This window comes from Monodelphis domestica, chromosome 3 (genome assembly GCF_027887165.1).
Source record: "Monodelphis domestica isolate mMonDom1 chromosome 3, mMonDom1.pri, whole genome shotgun sequence".
NCBI lineage: Eukaryota > Metazoa > Chordata > Mammalia > Didelphimorphia > Didelphidae > Monodelphis > Monodelphis domestica.
Genome location: NC_077229.1, coordinates 195,734,901 through 195,755,609, shown reverse-complemented (window position 1 = coordinate 195,755,609; position 20,709 = coordinate 195,734,901). Strand labels below are relative to the sequence as shown.

At 35.7% G+C, this 20,709-nt stretch overlaps 1 protein-coding gene across 1 annotated transcript in view; it reads left to right on the top strand.

Moving 5' to 3' along the window:
- Positions 1-13,298: 13,298 nt before the first annotated feature.
- RPP40 (ribonuclease P/MRP subunit p40) overlaps positions 13,299-20,709 on the top strand; it is a 35,307-nt gene continuing 27,896 nt past the window's right edge. The window contains exons 1-2 of the mRNA XM_001368008.3: positions 13,299-13,520; positions 16,829-16,973. Coding sequence (XP_001368045.1) covers positions 13,398-13,520; positions 16,829-16,973 — 268 coding nt within the window. The 5' untranslated portion in view covers positions 13,299-13,397. The remainder of the gene's footprint in view (positions 13,521-16,828; positions 16,974-20,709) is intronic.

Genomic DNA, 20,709 nt, shown 5'->3' with positions numbered 1-20,709 from the left:
TGTTTCCATTATTCAATTTTTTTTTGTCCTTTTCTTGTAACCATCAGATGAACAAGATCTGCTGGCCATTACTGTCCCCTGCTTGTGTGTCTCAGTAAGGGGGTTCTGAGTAACATGTAGTTGGCTAACAAAGTCTCCAAGAATAGCATTCCTTCCTTCTCCTCTTCCAATATTTCATAGCTTCTCTGATGAGGCCCCTTTCAAGACCACTAGGACTTGATGCTTTCTTATCTAGTTCAAGCACTCTATTGGGTGGTTCTCCCCACCCAATCTCAGTTATTACAATATCTTAATAGGGAGGATTTTACTCATATAAAGTAAATGCAAAAGAGGAAAGAAGGGTCCTAGCATCTGGACAATGAGGAAAGGCTTTATGTAGAAAGTTATGCTTGAGCTCAGTCTTGAACGAAAAAGAATGGATTCCAAGAGGCAGAGGTAAGAAGGAAGCTCATTCCAGACATGAGGGATAGCAGAAGCATAAAAATGAGAGATGGAATGTCATGTGTGAGAAAAAGTAAGATAGCCAGTCTGGCTTGGATTATAGAGTGTGAGAAGGGAAGTAATGTATAATGAGTATGGGAAAATAAATTAGGGACAAAATAGTTGTAGAGGACATCCCCTGTTTACCTTTTAATTCATCTATCATATTATTGCCAGAGTAATATTCTCCATATGTAGATCTGTTCATGCTGGTTCTCTAATCAATGATCTTTGGTGATTACTGCCTAATATATGAAGATCAAACTCCTTTCTCTGGTGGTATTCAAGGACTTTCACAATCCAGCTTTAAAGTCAAGTACATTGTCAAATATGCCCCTGTGGATCAGGGTAGAATCTCTGCTTGCTTGTTTAGAAATGCAGCCTAGATCAAATCTGAATAATCTGTATGATCATGGACTCATCTTTCCAATGAGCTAACTCACATTGGGACAAGTACCAAGCATAGCCACAGAACCATTAGAGTGGAAGAGGGGTGAAGGGTAGAAACATCATAATTTTGTCTCTAGCGAAGCCCACACAAAGTCTACAAGAAGGAAAACCCCATTGGCCAGACTGATGCCACTGTTTTTCTCCTCTCTTGTTGAGGGTGTCCACTTACTTTCTCAGTTCTTCTCTCACTGACTACTACAAAGAAAACAAGAGTTGTGAACAGTCTTAGCTACACTGGTATAAGTAAGAGGATATAAGTAATTGCTTTTTCATTTCTTTAAATATCCTACCTAAAAGTCACCTCTGTAAAAGGGAAAAGGGAAAATTATGCCTTAGGAATTGACTCACAAAATAGCTTTGTCTTGCTTGCTTTCTTCTCTATGGGTTCCATGATATTCCTTACAGCTTCAGTGACACAGGATTAGCTTGGGAGAATCTCCTACCTATAGCACAAGATACTATATCTTTTATCTTTTCTACCCTGTGCCTTGTGGAACCCAAATCTCCCTATTGTATTGGTACTGGTACCATCTTCCTTTTCCAGTTTCATCACATGCTAATCTGAGGCTGGTACATATACATGTTGGGGGTGGGAGGAGATTGAGGAGGTGAGGATGGACATGAGGAACCATGTAAAGAATTAAAACTAAAGTCCTGAGCTACTTATTTTATTTTTCAAGTGCTTATAATCTGAAGTGTGCCAGGAGTTACTGAGAAACCCCGAATAGCATACTTTTCGTTCAAAGAAAGCAGTGAGGACAGCTGAGTTGACTCAAGGCAACTTCCTTCCTTTTCTTTTTGGTAAACAACATTTGAGGGGAAAGAACAAACTAAGAGCAAGACTACTTTGATGAAGGCTCAAAAGCAATGCCTATATTTAAGAGAAACATAGAACATGAAACCCAAATTTTAGTTGTAAAAAAATACATCACTGAAAGTAATTTTAGGACAATAAGTTTATGTACATATTAACTGTACCATTGATTTGACATGCAAGGAAGTTATAACATATGTCATTCATTGTGTTTTCCTTCCTCAAAAAAAAAAACAAAAAAAAAATCAAGACACCAAACAAAAACAATGAAAAGTCCTAGACTGTATTTGTTATATATGAAAAGTGTTTTACTAACCTTCATAGTGCCATTCTTATCCACAAAATATCCTATTTTGCTTCAAAACTTAAATGGATAATTTCTAATGTCATGAATATTCATTGCCAGTAGTCAACAACATTTATTGATGAACCATTTTTAATATTGCCCAGTAATGCTAGGAAATAGAGAGAGGTACAAAAGAACTAATAGAAGATACTGTCCATACTCTAAGGGATCATATGATCCAACCACCAAATATATCATAGAAACTCAGAGAATCTAACCTAGCCAGCATGTAAATGAATCATATGTGCAACATGGCTGACATATGGTCATTGATCCATTGACAGAAGACCTCTAGGAGGAGGAATGCACTAGTTCCCAAGGCAACCAATTTTTTTTGGTAGTGCTAATTATTAGAACGTGTTTCTTTATATCAGGTCTAAATTTACCTTTCTTCAACTTCCTACCACTGCTCCTCCTTCTGCCTTCTGGGGCCAAATAGCCATCTTTGCTCAAACACAAACCCAGCAACTAGCAGAGCTCAGGCTTGAAAAGAAGTATTCAGACTTTATCCTGGATCACATCACTTTCAGCACATGGAAAGATTAGAGGTCTCCTATTTGAGCTGTATCTGAGATCTTTGAATCCCAATACTCCAAGAAAGTATTATCAGGACCCAAGAAGATTAAAAAAAAAAAGGATTAAGTAGAAATTAAACATTTTCTTCCAGAAGTATACAGAGCCTGGCCCAACACAAAATCCAAATTTAGGAAGTGCAACTGAAAGCATAAGCAAACAAACAAAAATAACCCCACCATAAAGAACAGAGTCACTTAAAATGAAAAAGCCAAAAGAGGAGAATTACTCTAAAACATCTACATAAAAAGTTTGAAAGAAAGGAACAATTTAGGCAAAAATTTACCTAGAATTCTTTTTTTTTTTAAACCCTTACCTTCCATCTTGCAATCAATTTTATGTATTGTTCCAAGGTAGAAGAGTGGTAAGGGCTAGACAATGGGGGTTAAGTGACTTGCTCAGGGTCACACAGCTAGGAAGTGGCTGAGGCCAGATTTGAACCCAGGACCTCCCATATCTAGGCCTGGTTCTCAATCCACTGAGCCACCCAGATGCGCCCTATCTAGAATTCTTGGAAGAGAGGGAGCAAGCATTTTTTAAGAGGGTTTAAAATTTTTATATATGAAATAAAGGCACTAGAAGAAAGAATTGGAAAAGAAATGAGAGCACTAGGAGAAAAATTGGAAAAGAAATGAAAATTATGGAAGAAACAAATGGAAAGAGAATTAATAGCTTGGTTCAAAATGTACAAAATCTTAGCCAAGCAAAAGGTTACTTCAGCATTACAATGGAATAATTAATAGTTAATGACTCCTTGAGACAAAAAGAAATATTTTTTAAAAACAAAGAGTTGAAAAATAGAAGAAAGTATGAAATATTTCATGTTAAAAACAGATAGCAATGATAAAAATCAGGACCTCAGAGAAAGAAAGAAGCAAAAACAGACTTAAAAGAAATAAACAGGGGGCAGCTGGGTAGCTCAGTGGATTGAAAGCCAGGCCTAGAGATGGGAGGACCTAGGTTCAAATTTGGCCTCAGCCACTTCCTAGCTGTGTGACCCTGGGCAAGTCACTTGACCCCCATTGCCTAGCCCTTACCACTCTTCTGCCTTGGAACCAATACACAGAACCAAGACAGAAGGTAAGGGTTTAAAAAAATAAAAATAAAAAAATAAACAAAGCAGCTATATTTTGATCAAAGCTATCATAGACAGAGAATTAATGCCAGAACTTAACATATATTCATGAAATATCATAACATTTAAATACTTAAAGGAAAATTTAAATGAGTTATAGGGGAAAATAAAATGATAATAATAGGGGATTCAAGTACTCTTAGTTCTAGATAAATGAAAATTAAAAATAAATGAGATAGTAATTAAGAACCTGAAGAGAATTTCAGAAAAGATAGATAGGCTAGACTTCTGGAGATTACTGAATGGGAAGAGAAAGGAATATACATATTTGTCAGTTACACATGGCACCTTTACAACAACTGATGATGTATTAGGGTATTAAAAAAACTTACAAATGTCCAAAAGAAATAAATATTAAACATATCTTTTTTAGACTACAATGAAATAAAATTACACACAATAAGAGGCTATTAAATAAGTGATTAAAATTAATTAGAGACTAAATAACAATCCTAAAGAATAGGTAGGTCAAAGGATAAATCACAGAGAAAATATATTTCACTTAGAATGACAGTAGTGAGATAACTCATTCAGATTATGAAGATGCAGCCAAAGCAATATTTAGTGGGGAAATATAGCTCTAAACACTCATGGCAATAAAAAAAAAAGAGAAAGAACTAACAAACTGTATATGTAGGTTTTTAAAAACCCTAGAAATAAAACAATAAAAATCTAGTTAAACACCAAAAGAAAAATAAAAAATCAAAGAAGAGATGAACAAATTTTAAAGCAAAATAGCCATTTTGAATTAATAAATAAACCAGAAGTCTATTTCTGGGGGAGAGGACACTAAGATAAAGAACCATCTGATTTGATTTTTTTTAAAAGAAGAAAACCAAATTATCAGTATCAAAACTTTTTAAAGTAAATTCAACAGCAAATTTTTTAAAATGGGGGGAAATATTAGAATTTTTCCAATTAAATGCCAATTAAACTGATCATCTAAATGAAAACATTGAATTTTCACAAAAATACAAAATGCTTGGCTTCACAGAATAAGAAAAAGAGAATTTAAATAATGCATTCTCAGAAAAAGAAATTGAATAAATCATAAGTAAACTTCCAAAGGAGGGGAAATCCTAAGACTAGATAGATTTTCAAGTGAATTTTCTTAGACATTTAAAGAAAAAAGTTCAAAATTATATAAACTACTTTTAAAAATAGGGGGAAAAAAGAATTCTACTAAATTCCAATGCAAGGATAGAGGAATAAGGGATAGGGGAAAATGCAAAGGTTGTCTCTAAAAGGGAGAGAGGAGAATTTAGCCATAAACCCTGGGAAAGATTCTAGAAGGGAAAGCTCTGCTGAGTGGGGTTTTGAGAGTTAACTGAGAAAAACTATTGCTCCTGGACCATCACATTTCTCTGAGCTGGAAGGGAAAACAGCGACTCCATCAACTCCTGGGAACTAACTAGTTTTATGGAAAAACTAGGAGGTTCTTGGGTTTGGGAGATACCTAGGAGGAGATCTGAATTTTCCCTGCAGTGGTACGGATAATTTGGCTGTGACAATCTGGCTGTGGCAATTTAGCTAAGGTAAGCCAAAGGGTTTTACATTTGGGACTTTGGATTTTACCTAAGAAGCCAACCCCAGGCTTGGTGAAGGATTCAGTCCACCTGTGAGTCCAGTCTCCTCAGCCTTTTAGAGACAATCTGGGATATTTAGTTTAGCAAGGTAGTCAGATGGTTTTGGGGGGGGTTAGAAAGAGCAGGAAGAGACTAAGAAGGGTTTCAAGAAGAGCTCTCTCCTGAGAGGAGTGTAGAAAGTGGGAGGAGATAGAGCCCTATAGAGTTAGGACCTTACCTACCATTTCCCTAACCTCAAAAATTAAAATAAACTTGATTTCCTATAGTCCAAGGGGTTTGTGCTTCACTGGTCCTGAGAAGGTCCCTAGGTGGTTTTTTTCCATTACCAATCCATCTAGGTCCTTCCCAATCAACATATCTCCTTTGGGAGGTAGATTTCTTTTTCACCTTCTATGTAATGAATACCTAAACCAGAGAGAATCAAAACTGAAAAAAGAAAACCATAGGCCACATATTCTAATGAATATTATTGTAAAAATTTTAATTAAGATATCTGCAAGTAACTTATAGTAGCACTTTATTAAAATTAATCACTATGAATAGGTTAAGTTTATCCTAGGAATTCAGAGTTGGTTCAATATTAGGAAAAATTGTAAGTATAACTGACCATATTAATAACAAGGATGACAAGAATATTATGATTAAATAGGAAACAGAAAAAGCTTTTTGATAAGGCATAACATCCATTCTTGTCAAAAAATCCAACACTAAAAAAGTATAAGAATAAACAGATTCTTCCTTAACATAAGTAGTATTTATCTAAAACCAAGAACAAGCATTATATATAATGAATGGGAAAAAACTAGAAAATTTTACAATATAATCAGGGGTAAAGCCAGGATATCAGTTTCACCAATATTATTTGACATATGGCTAGAAATGATACCAATAGTGATGACAAGAAAAAGAAATATAGGGAAGAAGCAAAGATAAAGAGAAAAAAATTATTGCTTTTTGCACATAATTTGATGGTTTTCCTTGGAGAACCCTAAAGGCAACTAAAATTAATTTAAAATTTTAATAATTTCAGCAAAATTGTAAGACATTAAACAAATTCTAGGCACTTCTGCATGGTACCAACAAAATCCAAAAGGAAGAAGAGATGGAAAGAAAAACTTTAATGTAAAATTCTATATTTATGTATTATTTGTGTTTATCAATCTATATGTTAATATATATTCAATGGATATTTTTTAAACTTAATTTTAATTTAAAAATACCTATAGAATGTATAAAATACTTGGGAATTTACCTTCTGAGACATACACACACAAGAACTATATGAACTGAACCATAATACTCTTTAAAGAAATAGATTTAAATAAATGGAAATATATAAATTACTTCAGGCTAAGCCAATATAATAAATATAATACTAACTAAATTAACTTGCTTATTCAGTGACATATCAAACTACTAAAAACTGCTTTATAGAACAAGAAGAAATAATAATAAAATTCATTTGAAAGAACAAAAAATTAAGAATCTCAATGGAAAAAATGGTGGGTTGGGAAATTAGAAAGGAAAAAGTCCTCCCAGAGACAGTTCTCAACCAAATACTTGGCAATTACAAAACAGTAATCATCAAAATGGTTTAGTATTGATTTTAAAAGGGAAGCAATTCAATGGAACAAATTAGGTGAATAATATTCAGAAGAAATTGAGCACAGTAACCTAGTTTTTGATAAATTAAAAGACCCTACATAGTAAAGTACTCAATATTTTCAGCAGGAAAAAACTGCTGAAAAAATTGGAAATCAGTCTGGCAGAATTAAATCAGTTAAATCAATTAAAATTAAATTAAATTAAAATCAGTATTTCACACCATATACCAAAATATGCTCCAAATGGGTACATTTCTTAGATGTAAAAATTGACATCATAAACAAATTAGAAGAGCATTGAAAAAATTAACTTTCAGATCTATGATTAGAGGAAGAGTTCATATTTGTTACAAGGGTTTTGTTTTTCTTATTCAATAGGAGCGGGAAGTTAGAGAGGAAAAGGTAGATTTTTGGTAATGAGCAATGAGGAGATGAAGGACATTTAATTTTTCAAAAATTAATGCAATTTAAAAAACATAATCATGTTTATGGCAAAAGAAATACTAATAGCTTCAAAGGCACACATTAAGGCAAAGAAGAAAAATAATATACATCACAATCCATACAATCAACCTGAGTCAAACATTCCCACCAATATACTCAAGCATCATAGAGGGGAGATTGAACATTCACTTACAAAAAACTACCAGGGAAACAAGAGTGAGTAAAATTAATGTACTTAGGATAACTTATAACTCTGCTTCTATGAACTTTGTTGTCCATGTTCTTGGAAACCAGAAAAACCTTTTTTTCTTTTAAAATTTAATTAATTTAGAATATTCCCCCATGGTTATATGATTCATGTTCTTCCCCTCCCTAAATACAAATTTTTAAGAAAGAGAAAATAGACACGTGAAGTGAAGAGCTCAGCTTTAATAAGGTACTTTTTGCCCTCTATAGGTAGGCTGTTTAAAGGCTTTTTTTTCCTTTTTAGCAGGACATGGATCATTCCTGATTGTTAGTGGTATTTTCGATAGATGAGGTTGCTGGATAATTATGTTTCACATAGTTGTAGTGTTACTATATATACTATCTCTAACATTAATCCTATGAGATAGTACATCTCAAATTCTAAATAACTAACAAAAATGAGCTCTAGGAACATCATAATTTGGAGAATATACATATGAGAAATATATGCAGAAAGACAACCTAATACAAATTAATGTAGCATAAGTATAGCATGGGGTGTAGATGTCCTAATCACCTAACTTCTCTTTCTCTCTGGACTAGTAGTCTGTTCACTCCGACCTACACTCACATTGGTAGATCAAAGTCCTATGACATAACACATTGTAAAGGTCTTACAATTAACTTCCCTGAGGTCACTTCCCAACATGTCTACACTTCATAGATACAGATGGAACCTCACCAGTTGCTCCCCATTTAAAGAAATCAACCAAGAGAACACCACTAAATCTTTTTTATCTTAAATTTCTTTTTAATTTGATATTTTTAAATTTTTAGATGGCCCACTTTTCCTATGATATCCTTCCTTTTCATCCCTCAAAGCCATTCAAGGCATTTTTCTTAAAGCAGGAAAAGAAAAAAGATCAGCATAACAAATTAACACACAATCAGACATTATATGCAATAACCCACACTCGTGTGTCTTCATTTCTTACATCTCTTTTGGGGGCAAGACTGTTTTATAATTCACAACATTATTTTGATTGTTTTATGGTTGTTCTTTCCATTTACATTGTTGTAGTTATTATGCATGTTTTCCTGGCTCTGCCTACTTCCTTTTGCATTGGTTCATGAAAGTCTTTCAATGTTTCTCTATAGTCATTATATTTATAATTTCTATAATACTGTAATATTCTATTACCTTCAAGTACCACAATGTATTTAGCTGTTATCCAAATGATAGGCATCTTACTTTGTTAGTTCCATACTACTACCAAAAGTGCTACTCTAAATATTTTTGTGTATTTTGGAAATTTCTTATCAATATCTGTTTGGGGTATATATCTAGCACTGGAATTTCTGGCCAAAGAGCATAAACATTTAAATTATGCTACTAGCATAATTCCAAATTGATTTCCAAAATGGTTGTCTGGATTTACAGCTATACCAACAATAGTGAGTCTATCTTCCCACCTCCTCTCCAACATTGACTATTCCCATCTTTTGTTATTTTTGTCAACTTGCTGGGTGAGGCAAAACCTTTAGGTTGTTCTGATTTCTCATTAGTGATTTGGGTTATCCTTTCAAATGGTTAATAGTTTGAAATTTTTCTTTTGAAAACTTCTTGTTCATATACTCTTACCATTTATGTATTAAGGAATGGCTTTGGGTATACATATATACACATATATCCACTGAGTCACCTAGCTCTCCCAACCTTTAACTCTTAATCACATTGAAACATTTACTAAAGAGAATGTGAAACAAATCCTATAAACATAGTATCCCTAACCTTAATCAAGTTGACGACATCTTTCTATCCTTGGAAAATCTGGAAAAATGGAATGGAAAACAGCACAGAGAAGTGGATTCAGAACTGGTACAATGACCAGACTGCTTTTCTTTGTATCCCAAATGCTTAGTATAGTGCCTGGCACACAATAATCGCTTAATAATGTTTGCTGTTAACAATGATGATTAATGTGTTGGTGTCAACCTGAAATTAAGTTCTTAATTTTTAACTCCCTCAATTCAACTCCTTTATTCCTTTTAACTTTTCAGTTAAAAATGGCCCTCTCCAGCCCACTGCTATCCTCAGCTCCTTCCTTTCAATCTCAGATGATGAGCTGACCTCCCCATTCCTGCCAAAGATAACCCCAAAGCTAAGGAAGGATCCTTGATTCTACTGCATCCTTTCCCATCTATTTCTTTCTTTCTTTCTTTCTTTCTTTCTTTCTTTCTTTCTTTCTTTCTTTCTTTCTTTCTTTCTTTCTTTCTTTCTTTCTTTCTTTCTTTCTTTCTTTCTTTCTTTCTTTCTTTCTTTCTTTCTTTCTTTCTTTCTTTTTAAACCCTTACCTTCCTTCTTGGAGTCAATACTGTGTATTGGTTCCAAGGCAGAAGAGCTGTAAAGGCTAGGCAATGGGGGTCAAGTGATTTGCCCAGGGTCATGCAACTGGGAAGTATCTGAGGCCAGATTTGAACCAAGGACCTCCCATCTCTAGGCCTGGCTCTCAATCCACTGAGCTACCCAGCCGCCCCCCTCCCATCTATTTCCTGACCTGTATCTATCAACCACCTCCTCTTTCATTCATCTTTAGTCTCAGTCTCTTCTGGTTCCTTCCTCTTAGCCTACAAACATACTTAGGTCTCCATTGTCTTTGAGAGGCAGTGTAATATAATGGGGTAGAGTGCCAACCTCAGAACCAGGACAACCTGGATTCAAGTCCTGTCTCTGGTGTATATAGGTTGTATGATCCTGGACATGTCATTTAACTTATTGCTCTATATCAGCAGTTCTCAATCTCTCAATTTGTAGCAATGAGAATACATAATGCACATCAGGTATTTACATTCTGAATCATAACTGTAGCAAAATTACAGTGTTTTTTTTTAAACCCTTACCTTCCGCCTTGGAGTCAATACCATGTATTGGCTCCAAGGCAGAAGAGTGGTAAGGGTAGGCAATGGGGGTCAAGTGACTTGCCCAGGGTCATGCAACTGGGAAGTGTCTGAGGTCAAATTTGAACCTAGAACCTCCCATCTCTAGGACTGACTCTCAATCCACTGAGCTACCCAGCTGCCCCCAAAATTACAGTTTTGAAGTAGCCACCAAAATAATTTTTTGGTTTGGGGTCACTGCAACATGAGGAACTGTATTGAGGGGTCACAGCATTAGAAAGGTTGAGAACCACTGGTATATATGATTCTCTGAGACCATACATTTCAGAGATGCTAATCTGTTTTGGGTTAGGATTTCCTCACTATGGGGTTCACTTTAAGAAGGAAGCCTCAGGTCTTGTTTCTGTCTTGAGAACAATCACACAGCTTTGTTTAAATCTATCACTATATTGTTATCTTCCCATTTCCTCCTCTCATAGGCAGCCAGACATCTAAAAAGTGTAGTCTATGCATATTATTTCCATTTCCTTTTTGTATGTATGTGTGTGTGTGTGGGGTGTCACTGATTGGAAATTGAGGAAATAGCCATCAGTTGGGAAATGGCTAAACAAATTGTGGTATATGATTGTGATGGAATACTACCATGCCATAAGAAGTGATTAAGAGATTAAAAAAAAAAACCTTGGAAAGAGCTATATGAAATAATGAATAGTAAAATGAATAGAATCAGGAAAACATTATCCATGTATACAGAATTAATGTTGGAAGAATAAACTGTGAATTTTACCTCCAGAAAGTGAACTGAAAGGTGAAACATTAAAGACTTCATTTATATGAACATGTTGGTCTCCCAGATGATACCTTTGTGATACTGGGAGATTGGGGAGGGACTGGTACACTTATAGATAGGATTTATTATGTAGATAATGAAGAAAAGTAAGCTAAACATATAAGAGATCTGTGATTTCATTTATGTACAATCTTCTTTTTCTTTGTATATAGAGATGTTTGTTTTATTTGGTTTTGTCAAATTTGGAATAAAAAAGGACTCTATTAATAAAGAATTTGTCACAGGTAGTACTGGTAAAAAAAAATGCATGTTCATATCCTTTGGTCATTTATCTATTGGGGAACAGCTTTTAGTCTTATAAATTTGAACCAGTTCATTATATCTTAGATATGTGACCTTTATCAGAAAAACTAGCATAGATTTTCTGCCCCCATTACCTGTTTCTCTTCTATTTTTTTACTACATTTATCTGTGCAAAACCTTTAAAATTTTATATAATCAAATTTTTCAAATCAAAATTGTCCATTTTATCTTACGTGATGTCAATTAGTCCATCTATGGATAGTCCCTATCCATAGATGTGAAAAGTATATTCTCTTGGAAACAAAATCCCATATTTTTAATATCCATATTGTCTGGCTGCAAAACACAATAGCCTACAGTCTGCATGGAATTAAAAAAAGAGTATTTACCCACACACACAAAAAAGATGTGAGGAGATGATGGATGTGAGCTGATTACAATGAATAACAAATAAAAGAAACACTGACTCTGGGTATTTTCTCAGGCTGTTCCCAATTACTGAAATGCTCTAAGCCTCATATGCAACTAAGGATGTCCTATAAACCTCAATTAAAATCTCATCTTTTTTTTTTAAACCCTTACCTTCTGTTTTAGATCCAACACGGTGTAAGGCAGAAGAAGAACGGTAAGGGCTAGGCAATGGAAGTTAAGTGATTTGCCAAGGATCACATAGCTAGGATATCTGAAGCCATATTTGAACCCAGGATCTCCTGTCTCTGGGCCTGGCTCTCAATCCTCTGAGCCACACAGCTGCCCCCTAAAATCTCACTTTTAAAGGAACTCTTCCAAATTCCCCTTAATTATAATACTTCTCCTCTGTTAATTATTTCTCATTTAATTGGGATATAGCTTGCTGTAAATATTTTGTTTATCTCCCTTAGTAGATGTTAAGCTCCTTGAGGGAAGGGGCTGTCTTTTCCTTCTTTCTGTATCCCTAGGACTTAACACAGTGCCTGGCACATAATAGGGATTTAATAAATGTTTACTGACTGACAGACACTGGAATAAAAGACTCACCAAGAAATTGAATGATTGTAAAACAAAGGTTGAACCCCTGACAATGGTGAAAGCTAACATGGATGGAGTAAGTCTCTTATATTTTGGAGCAGCTAGGTGGCTCAGTAAAGTCTGGATGTTCCAAGGCTTCAGATACTAGCTGTGTGGCCAGGGGCAAGTCACTATTTGCCTCAGTTTCCTTATCTGAAAAATGGACATAATTGGATTTACTTCCCTGGTTGGTTGTAAGGATCAAATGAGATATTAATTGCGAAGCACTTAGTAAGAGCTATAGAACCGTTAGCTATTATCATTGTTGTACTGGTAATATTCTAGGGAAGAGGAGGCAAAAAACTTCCCTCATGCTTAGCTCCCTTTGGCCAACTTCTAGAGAGACCGAGGAATAAGTCTCACAGGACGATTAGGCTAGGAAGAACTGCAATCTGAATCATAGTAAGAAATATCTAATCATGCAGACTCTTAAACTGATCACTAATATAAAGAAAGGCAGGAGGAGGGAGGAGAGGGAGATGGATAAAGAGGGGAGAAGGAAGAAAAGGGCCGTCTCGCGAACGGCAGGGTCCCTAGGCACGCCTTTTCTATTTATCCTTAACTGGGACCGCCCCCTGGAGGCTTCGTCCAATCCAGATGAAGAGCCGCGCGCCGCGTAGCTCCAGCCAGCCACGTGGGAGACCAGACAAGCTATTCTGGGCATGCGCGCCGCCGTAGTCTAGCCTTGGCTCGCCTAAAACGATTTTAGCCAGCCTGGTAGGGGTGTTTTGGCAGGTGACCATGGCTACTTTGCGGAGGCTGCTGGAGGCGCCACGACACTTGCTGGTGTGTGAAAAATCCAACTTTGGCCATGGCAAGTCTCGGCACCGGCAGCACGTGCAGACGCACTACTACAACTATAGGGTGAGTCCGATCCTCGATTCTTCCTCTCCGGCTGGTAGGGTCTGCGCCGCCCCTGTAGTACAGGTTTGCAAGGCGGGGAGGGGAGACCGGCGCTGCCCTCTAGCGTACCCGGCTCTCGTGCCCGCTCCTCTCACTCCACGGCTTGTCCCCAGCCACACTCTAGAGGAATTTGGCACGTGGGTGGGAGGGGCAACCGCGCCAGGAACGTTGGGAGTTGTCGTGTTCTGTCGTATCCGCGGCGTAGAGTCTTGGCCCCTGGAAAGATTAACTCTCACACTGCGGCCCCCAGTGCAGCCGGGCTTGGACTCTCTCTTGGTATCTCAGTTATAGAGTTGGGAGATCCCTGCGGGGAGAGTCTAGTCCAGCTCCTTTAGTTTACAGATCGTGGAACTGAAGCCCAGGATTATTAAATGCCAAAGGAAGAACTTTCTAACTCCATAACCAATACCCTATACCGTGCTGGGGAAAGTGCCCGAAATTGATAAGGACATCTTCCCAAAACTTTTATCTGTTCATACCCCCTTACTGTTTCACCCAATCTTTGGGGTCCTCTTGGATGTTACCCTCGGAAAAGATAGCAGTGAGAAGGATATTCATGATGATCATGTAACTTTTTCAACTTTTAGGTTAAACCTGAAGGTGCCTGGTGCAGTCCTAACTTGTATTTGTTTTATTCTAAAGCCTCTAACCCCTTACTAGTTTCTTCTTCTTACACTGTCCTCTCCACCCCAATCTTGATTTACAATACTTCTCTTTTTAAGCCAAAAGATTGGTTATGCCCAGTTTGGAGGTTACATTTCCAAAAGCTGCTAACTGGAAATGAATTGAAATCTAAATACATGTACATATATATGTATAGATACACACATATACATACACACAGATATATACATATATCTATATTGGACACACACCAATGATTGAGAGTTGGCTGGGTCCAGAATTGAATAGGAGGAGAAAATGAGCTTAATTACCATTGGACTGTTGTGCTGTACTTATAATATTCCTAGCCTTAACCAACGTCCATTTTTGTTTTTTCTATAACAGTATTTTTCCACTAGCTCTGTGACCCTGGACAAGTCGCTTAGCTTCTATTTGTCACTGTTAACTTGTAAAATGGGGATAATAATAAAACCTACTTGCTGCAGAGTGAAATGAGCAGAACCAGGAGAACATTATACACAGAAACTGATACTTCCTGGCACAATCAAATGTAATAGACTTTTCTACTAGCAGCAATGCAGTGATTCAGGACAATCCAGAGGAACTTATGAGAAAGAACTGTGGGAGAAGAAATGCAGAAGAAAAACATATGATGGATCATATGGTTCAATGGGTATATGATTGGGGATTTTGACTTTAAATGATCACTTTATTGCAAATATTAATAATATGGAAATAGGTTTTGAACAATGATACATATAAAACTCAGTGGAATTGCTCATCAGCTCCAGGAGGGAAGGAGGGAAGAGGGGTAGGGAGGAAATCATGAATCATATAACCATAGGAAAATAGTCTTAATTAATTTTTTAAAAAAGAACCTACTCCACCTGATTGTTCTGAAGGATCAAAAAAATATATATATATAAAAGCACTCTTATGTGCCTGGCACGTTGTAGATCCTACAAAGTGATGCATTTTGGAGGAAAGTCATGAAATACCACAGCCTTTGAAGAATTAGTTATTTATCTTTCAAAGGAAAGTGAGCAAGGCAAATGGTGGTTTTAAGTGGGTTGCAGAATATTATCAGCAAAGACAATTTGCTGTCAATTTAAGCCCATTAAGCTCCTGCTTCGTTCAGGGTATTATTCCAAGCACTGGAAATACAAAGGATATATCTGCTGAGGATTAATCAAGTATGGTCTTCAGAGTGCTTGGTTCCTTATCTGGGTTATTGAGGATAAGGCCCAACCTTTCAAACACAAAAAGGACCTAGAAGAATTGGGAGAAAAATTTCAGAATCATTTGTCTCATGGTACATAAATCTTTGTACACCATCCAAAACCATTATGAATAAAGAGCCCTGAGATGGCATAGTGAATAGAGTACTGGGCCTGGAATCGGGAAGACTTAAATTCAAATCCAGGTTTAGACATTTACTAGCTTGTGTGACCTTGAGCAAGTCACTTAAACTCTGGTTACCTCACTTTCTTGTACTTTAAAATGTTGATAATAATTGTTCTTACCTCCCAGAATTGAGATAAAGTGAGATAACTTTTGTAAAGTACTTAGTATACTGCCTGGCATACAGTAAGTGCTATATAAAAGCTAGCTATTATTTATTATTGTTATTACTACTATTATTATGTAAAGTAGCAACTTGTTTTTTTTATTTGTATATGCAGATTTCTTCTCTTTGCTTTGCTTGTCAAACTTATGTCCCTCCTACACCAGCTGGTAAAGTTTTCCCTTACTCTGTTTTGCCTTGTAAAATTTTTGAACACTAGTGACATTAGGGGGAGCTTACTTGTCATTTTCTTTGTAGTTTATTAGTTGAGCATCTTTTCTTTGATTTCAAAATGGGGATGGATTTGTGGGGCATTTAATGATGCTCCACAATATACCAGAGCAAACAGCTGCTCCTTGTACTAAAGAATTCCCAGAATGAGAACCTGGTAATACTTTCATTGAGAAAACTGTAACAATATACAGGGGGTCCCAAAAGTCTTAGGGATGTTTTAAGCTTAAATTGTTTAAAACTATATATACTAAGTTATAAAACTATGTAAAGAATTCCTAACTTAAAAGTCTTTTTGCTTAGTACCATTGTTGTATTGCTTGTTAGGTTGCATATCATAAAATACAAATCTATTAAAAAATCTCTTTCCTGGAAATACAAGTAAGCTTATTTTTTTTGTTTAACAAGTTCCCTCCTCTCTTTACCCCAATCTGTCCTCAATCTAACCTTCCAGTCCTATTTCATACTACTTTCCATCACAACTTTCTGTTTGAGCTAGCTGCTCCCCAAAGTCAATCTTTGTCACCTCTCTCCTTATTACTGTGTCAGAGTTTTGGTCTTCTTCAAGGTTCAGTTCACATATCACCCTCTCTATGAAGCTTGATTTCCTTACATGGTAGTGCTTTCTTTTCACTTATTATTATTAGTATATTTATTTTTATGTGTTGAGTTCCTATAGAAAGTAAGGTTCTTGAGGACAGAGATTATTCTGTTTCTGAATCCCTAGGACTGAGTACAGTGCCTTATATGCAGATGGCACTTTAAAAATGCTAAATTGTGTTGCCTTTATGAACTTGAGTACCACTTGCCATAGAAATAAGATTTTTATTTTTATTTCACATTCATATAGGTATCATTTCTGATTCCTGAATGTGGGATACTATCAAAAGAACTGAAAAACCTTGTCATGGAGATTGGACCATACTACTTGGTGAAGAATTTACCTCTTCATGAATTAATCACATATGAATTCATCAATAACTTTGTGAAAAAAGGTAGGAAACTATTATTTTTTTGTGAAGACCTACAGTACACTTAGGAACTGTTAATAATCAGCATAGTAGTTTCTTTTTCTTTATATAATATTCTGTTTGTGTTCCTTTTATCAAAGTTTATATTCTATCTTTAGGCCTCAGTAAAGACTTTTCATTATACATAGCCCCTTCTATTGTATTTATAAGAATTCTTACTTCAATATACAAGAAAGAGATTTGTGTAAGAAACTGAGCTTTTGAGATAGTTTTTTTTTTAAATTCAGGGGATCATACCATATTAAGGTTAATTATTTTTTTAATTCATTTGTAAAATTTAAGCTAGTAAGCTATTTCTCCCCTACCCTCATTAAAGAAGGTATCATTTGACAAAAAGATATATGTACATATAAAACTATGTCTTATTTTTATTTATCAGTTTTTTCATATATACTAGTCATTCCTTAAACAATATTTCTGTTGCTGTATATAATGCTCTTGGTTCTGCCATCACAATCATGTGCCATAACTTGTTTAACCATTCCCCAATTGATGGGCTTCTCTTCATTTTCCACTTTTTGCCACTACAAAGAGAGCTACTAATAAATATTTTAGAGCTTAAAGGTTCTTTTATTTTTTCCATGATCACCTTAGGAAATCAATGCTAGGTGAAAAGGTATATGAGTTTTGTAACTCGTAGTTTTTGATAGTTAAAAAAAGTTTAAAGTTTATGTCTCCTCTATTTTGTTTTCTTTTCTTCTATGTATTTTTAAAATATTTTATTGATTTTCCCTTTTGGGCACTTCTACCACGATTCACTAACTCCCCCCTACCTTTTTCTGCAGAAGAGTCCTCCCTCATTAACAGGTATGGGTATATTCAGAAAATAAACACATTTGTACATATCCGAATTGCATGTCTTATTCTGAACCTCTGCTACATTATTTCTCTTATAGGATTGGTGGGGAAATCACAATTGAGCACAGCTTTGATCAGAGTTCTGAAGTTTTTCAAAGTTGTTTTCTTATTTGTTACTGTTATCATTGTGCAAATTGTTCTCTGAGTTTTGCTTGTTTCATCCTACATTAGCTTGTGTAAGTCCTCTTGGTTTCTTTGAATTTGTCATATTCATCTGTGGTAAGAGCAGTATCCCAACCATACCTCCCTCCCCATGGATTTTGGCTATTCCAAGGCATGTCTGATCATGGTTTTAAATTTTCAGTGTGAGCATTTATACTACACTTGAGAAATCTCTACTAGTAGATTACACTTAAAATTCTTTTTCTGGGAGAGAGGTTATTAAAGATTTGCCAGCACACATAAGCTAGTCATACCTTAAAAGATATTGAAAACATCCTCAAGACATAGTCAGCTCAGAGGCTAAAGTCTTAGGCTGTTGGCCTCACTTCCTCATGGCCTAAGTGGCCATGGCCTCTTCTGTGAGGAGGTCTTGGGAGTACCTGATGCTTGGTTTATGGGAAACAATTGCCAACTTAGACAAAGAAGCTTTGCCCAGTTGAATCAACTTCACAATGCCTTTCCCTATTGAGTACCCTTCTGCTATGGCTAAGTAAATCTCCTTTTGATAATTGTTGAATAGAATACGCCTATATGGCCCACTGGATTTCTGAACTTGGAGTCTGGAAGACCAAAGTTTAAATATTGCATCAGACACTATCTAACTATGTCTGCTTCAATTTCCTCATCCAAGTGAAATAATATTTGTAAAGTGCTTTGCAAACCTTTAATTGCTATATAAATGTAGCTTTATTATTATTATTATTATTATTAGTGTCTCATTTTGTTTTAGTATTTAACCTGAACTGTGAGAGGATGGCCTGAATCAGGTGTAACGCAGAGCACTATCAAATCTTATGACATAATATTTATTTCATTCATATATCATAATTTGTTGAGCCATTTTTCATCTGATTGGCACTTATTTTGTTTCCAGTTATTTTTGACAATAAAAGGTACTACTATGCATAGTCTTATACATATGGGGTCTCTTTCCCTTTGTTATTGACCTTCTTGGGACACATGCTGTGTCAACAGGTTTGTGTATAGTTTGTGTCTTCCAGAATAGTTGGACCAATTCACAGCTTCCTCAACAATTCATTAGTATTCCTGTCTTTCCATAGCCCTTCCAACAATTATTATTTTTCTCCTTTATCAATCTGATGAATGTGAGTTATAATCTTAGAGACATTTTAATTTACATTTCTTTTATTACCAATTATGTAGAGCATTTTTCATGATTGTGTTATATTTAAAAGAGTGGGAGCCATAAACTGTAATAATTAGAATAGTTATCTGCCATAAACTGTAGCAGTTAAAAGAGTGGATGTCTTAAACTATAAGAGTTAAAATAGTTGAGGTTGTAAACTGTAGTGAGTAAAATAGTGGAAGATATAAATTGTAGTAGATATAAGAGTGGGTGAGTAAATTTGTGACCGCAGAAAATATGTTTCACTACAGTGTCTTGGTTTTAAATCAAATATAAGGTGGTCACCAGGGAAATATTCCCAATTATGAATATACCCAAGTCAACTGGGTTTTATAGAGAATTTAATTAATAATACAATGAGGAATTAAAGAAAAAGAGAGAAAGAGAGAAAAAGGAAATAAGTATGAAGGGCCTTAAGCCAACATGGCCTAGACCTGAGTCTTAAGAGAGAGAGATCAGTCAGTCAGTCTTTTAACACTCACCACAAGGTCTGTCTAAGCAAGGATTCTAGTGACAGAGTCTCCTCAGAGAGAGTTCCAGCCAGAGTCCTCCTCAAAGAGCCTTCCAGCCAGAGACTGTTTCAAAGGGCCTCTCTCAAGAGCCTCCAGAGGGACAGAGTCCCCTCAGAGGAACTCCAGCGAGACCTCCTTAGAGATTGTCCTCCAAGAGCTTCCTTTCTTCAGAGCCTCTCCCAAGAGCTTTTCTCCAAAAGGATTTTCCAAAAGGATTGTTTCATAAGAGATTCTGCTTTTTCTTATATAGGGGGTTTTCTCCTATGTCGCCTCCCCTAAGTTCTTCCATCTACCAATCACAGTAGATGTTTTCCAAGGGACAGCCCATTCTGAATTCACTGCTGGGTCGACTAATCTCTTTAGTAAGTTTGAACCAGAAAAACTTCTGAATAAGTTTTCACCTCTTTGCTCCTGGCAAGTTTATAAGTTGCCTGACCTTTTAATAGGTACTTAGCACCCCTTTGTATTACTTCTAAAAATAGGCATGGCTTAAAGAACTTTTTGCCTCATTATAAGTATGGGTTAAAGTACTTTCATTGTTTAGCAAGGAGTTTTCTCCCCTAAAGCAGTCTTAAGTACGGGTGGAGTAGAGGTCCTCCTATTTCTGATCCAAGTAGAGTTCTCACTGTCAAAATGGGGAATGTTCCCAGTAGGGAATTGTTCCAATTGAGAATTCCCCGATGAGGAAATTTTTAACATTCACAAGTCTGAGAAATTTCAAGATTTACAATTGTTAATAGCTTTTATTATATATTTGTATCTATTTCCTAGAGATCTTGGATATCTGACTTTTTTAAAGCCAGAAATATTTCTGTGAATAATTCTCCTTCAATTATTTTCCTTCTGATTCTGCCTTTAGTTTGCTTATGCAAAATATTGTTCAATTTTCTGAATTAAAAATTGTCTATTTTTTAACTGTAATCTCTTCTATCTCTTTACTTAAATAATCTCAGTTGCTTCTCTAATTTGTTTAGTTGACCTTTTATATTTTAAGTTTTGTCTCCTTTTGGAGTTTATTGTG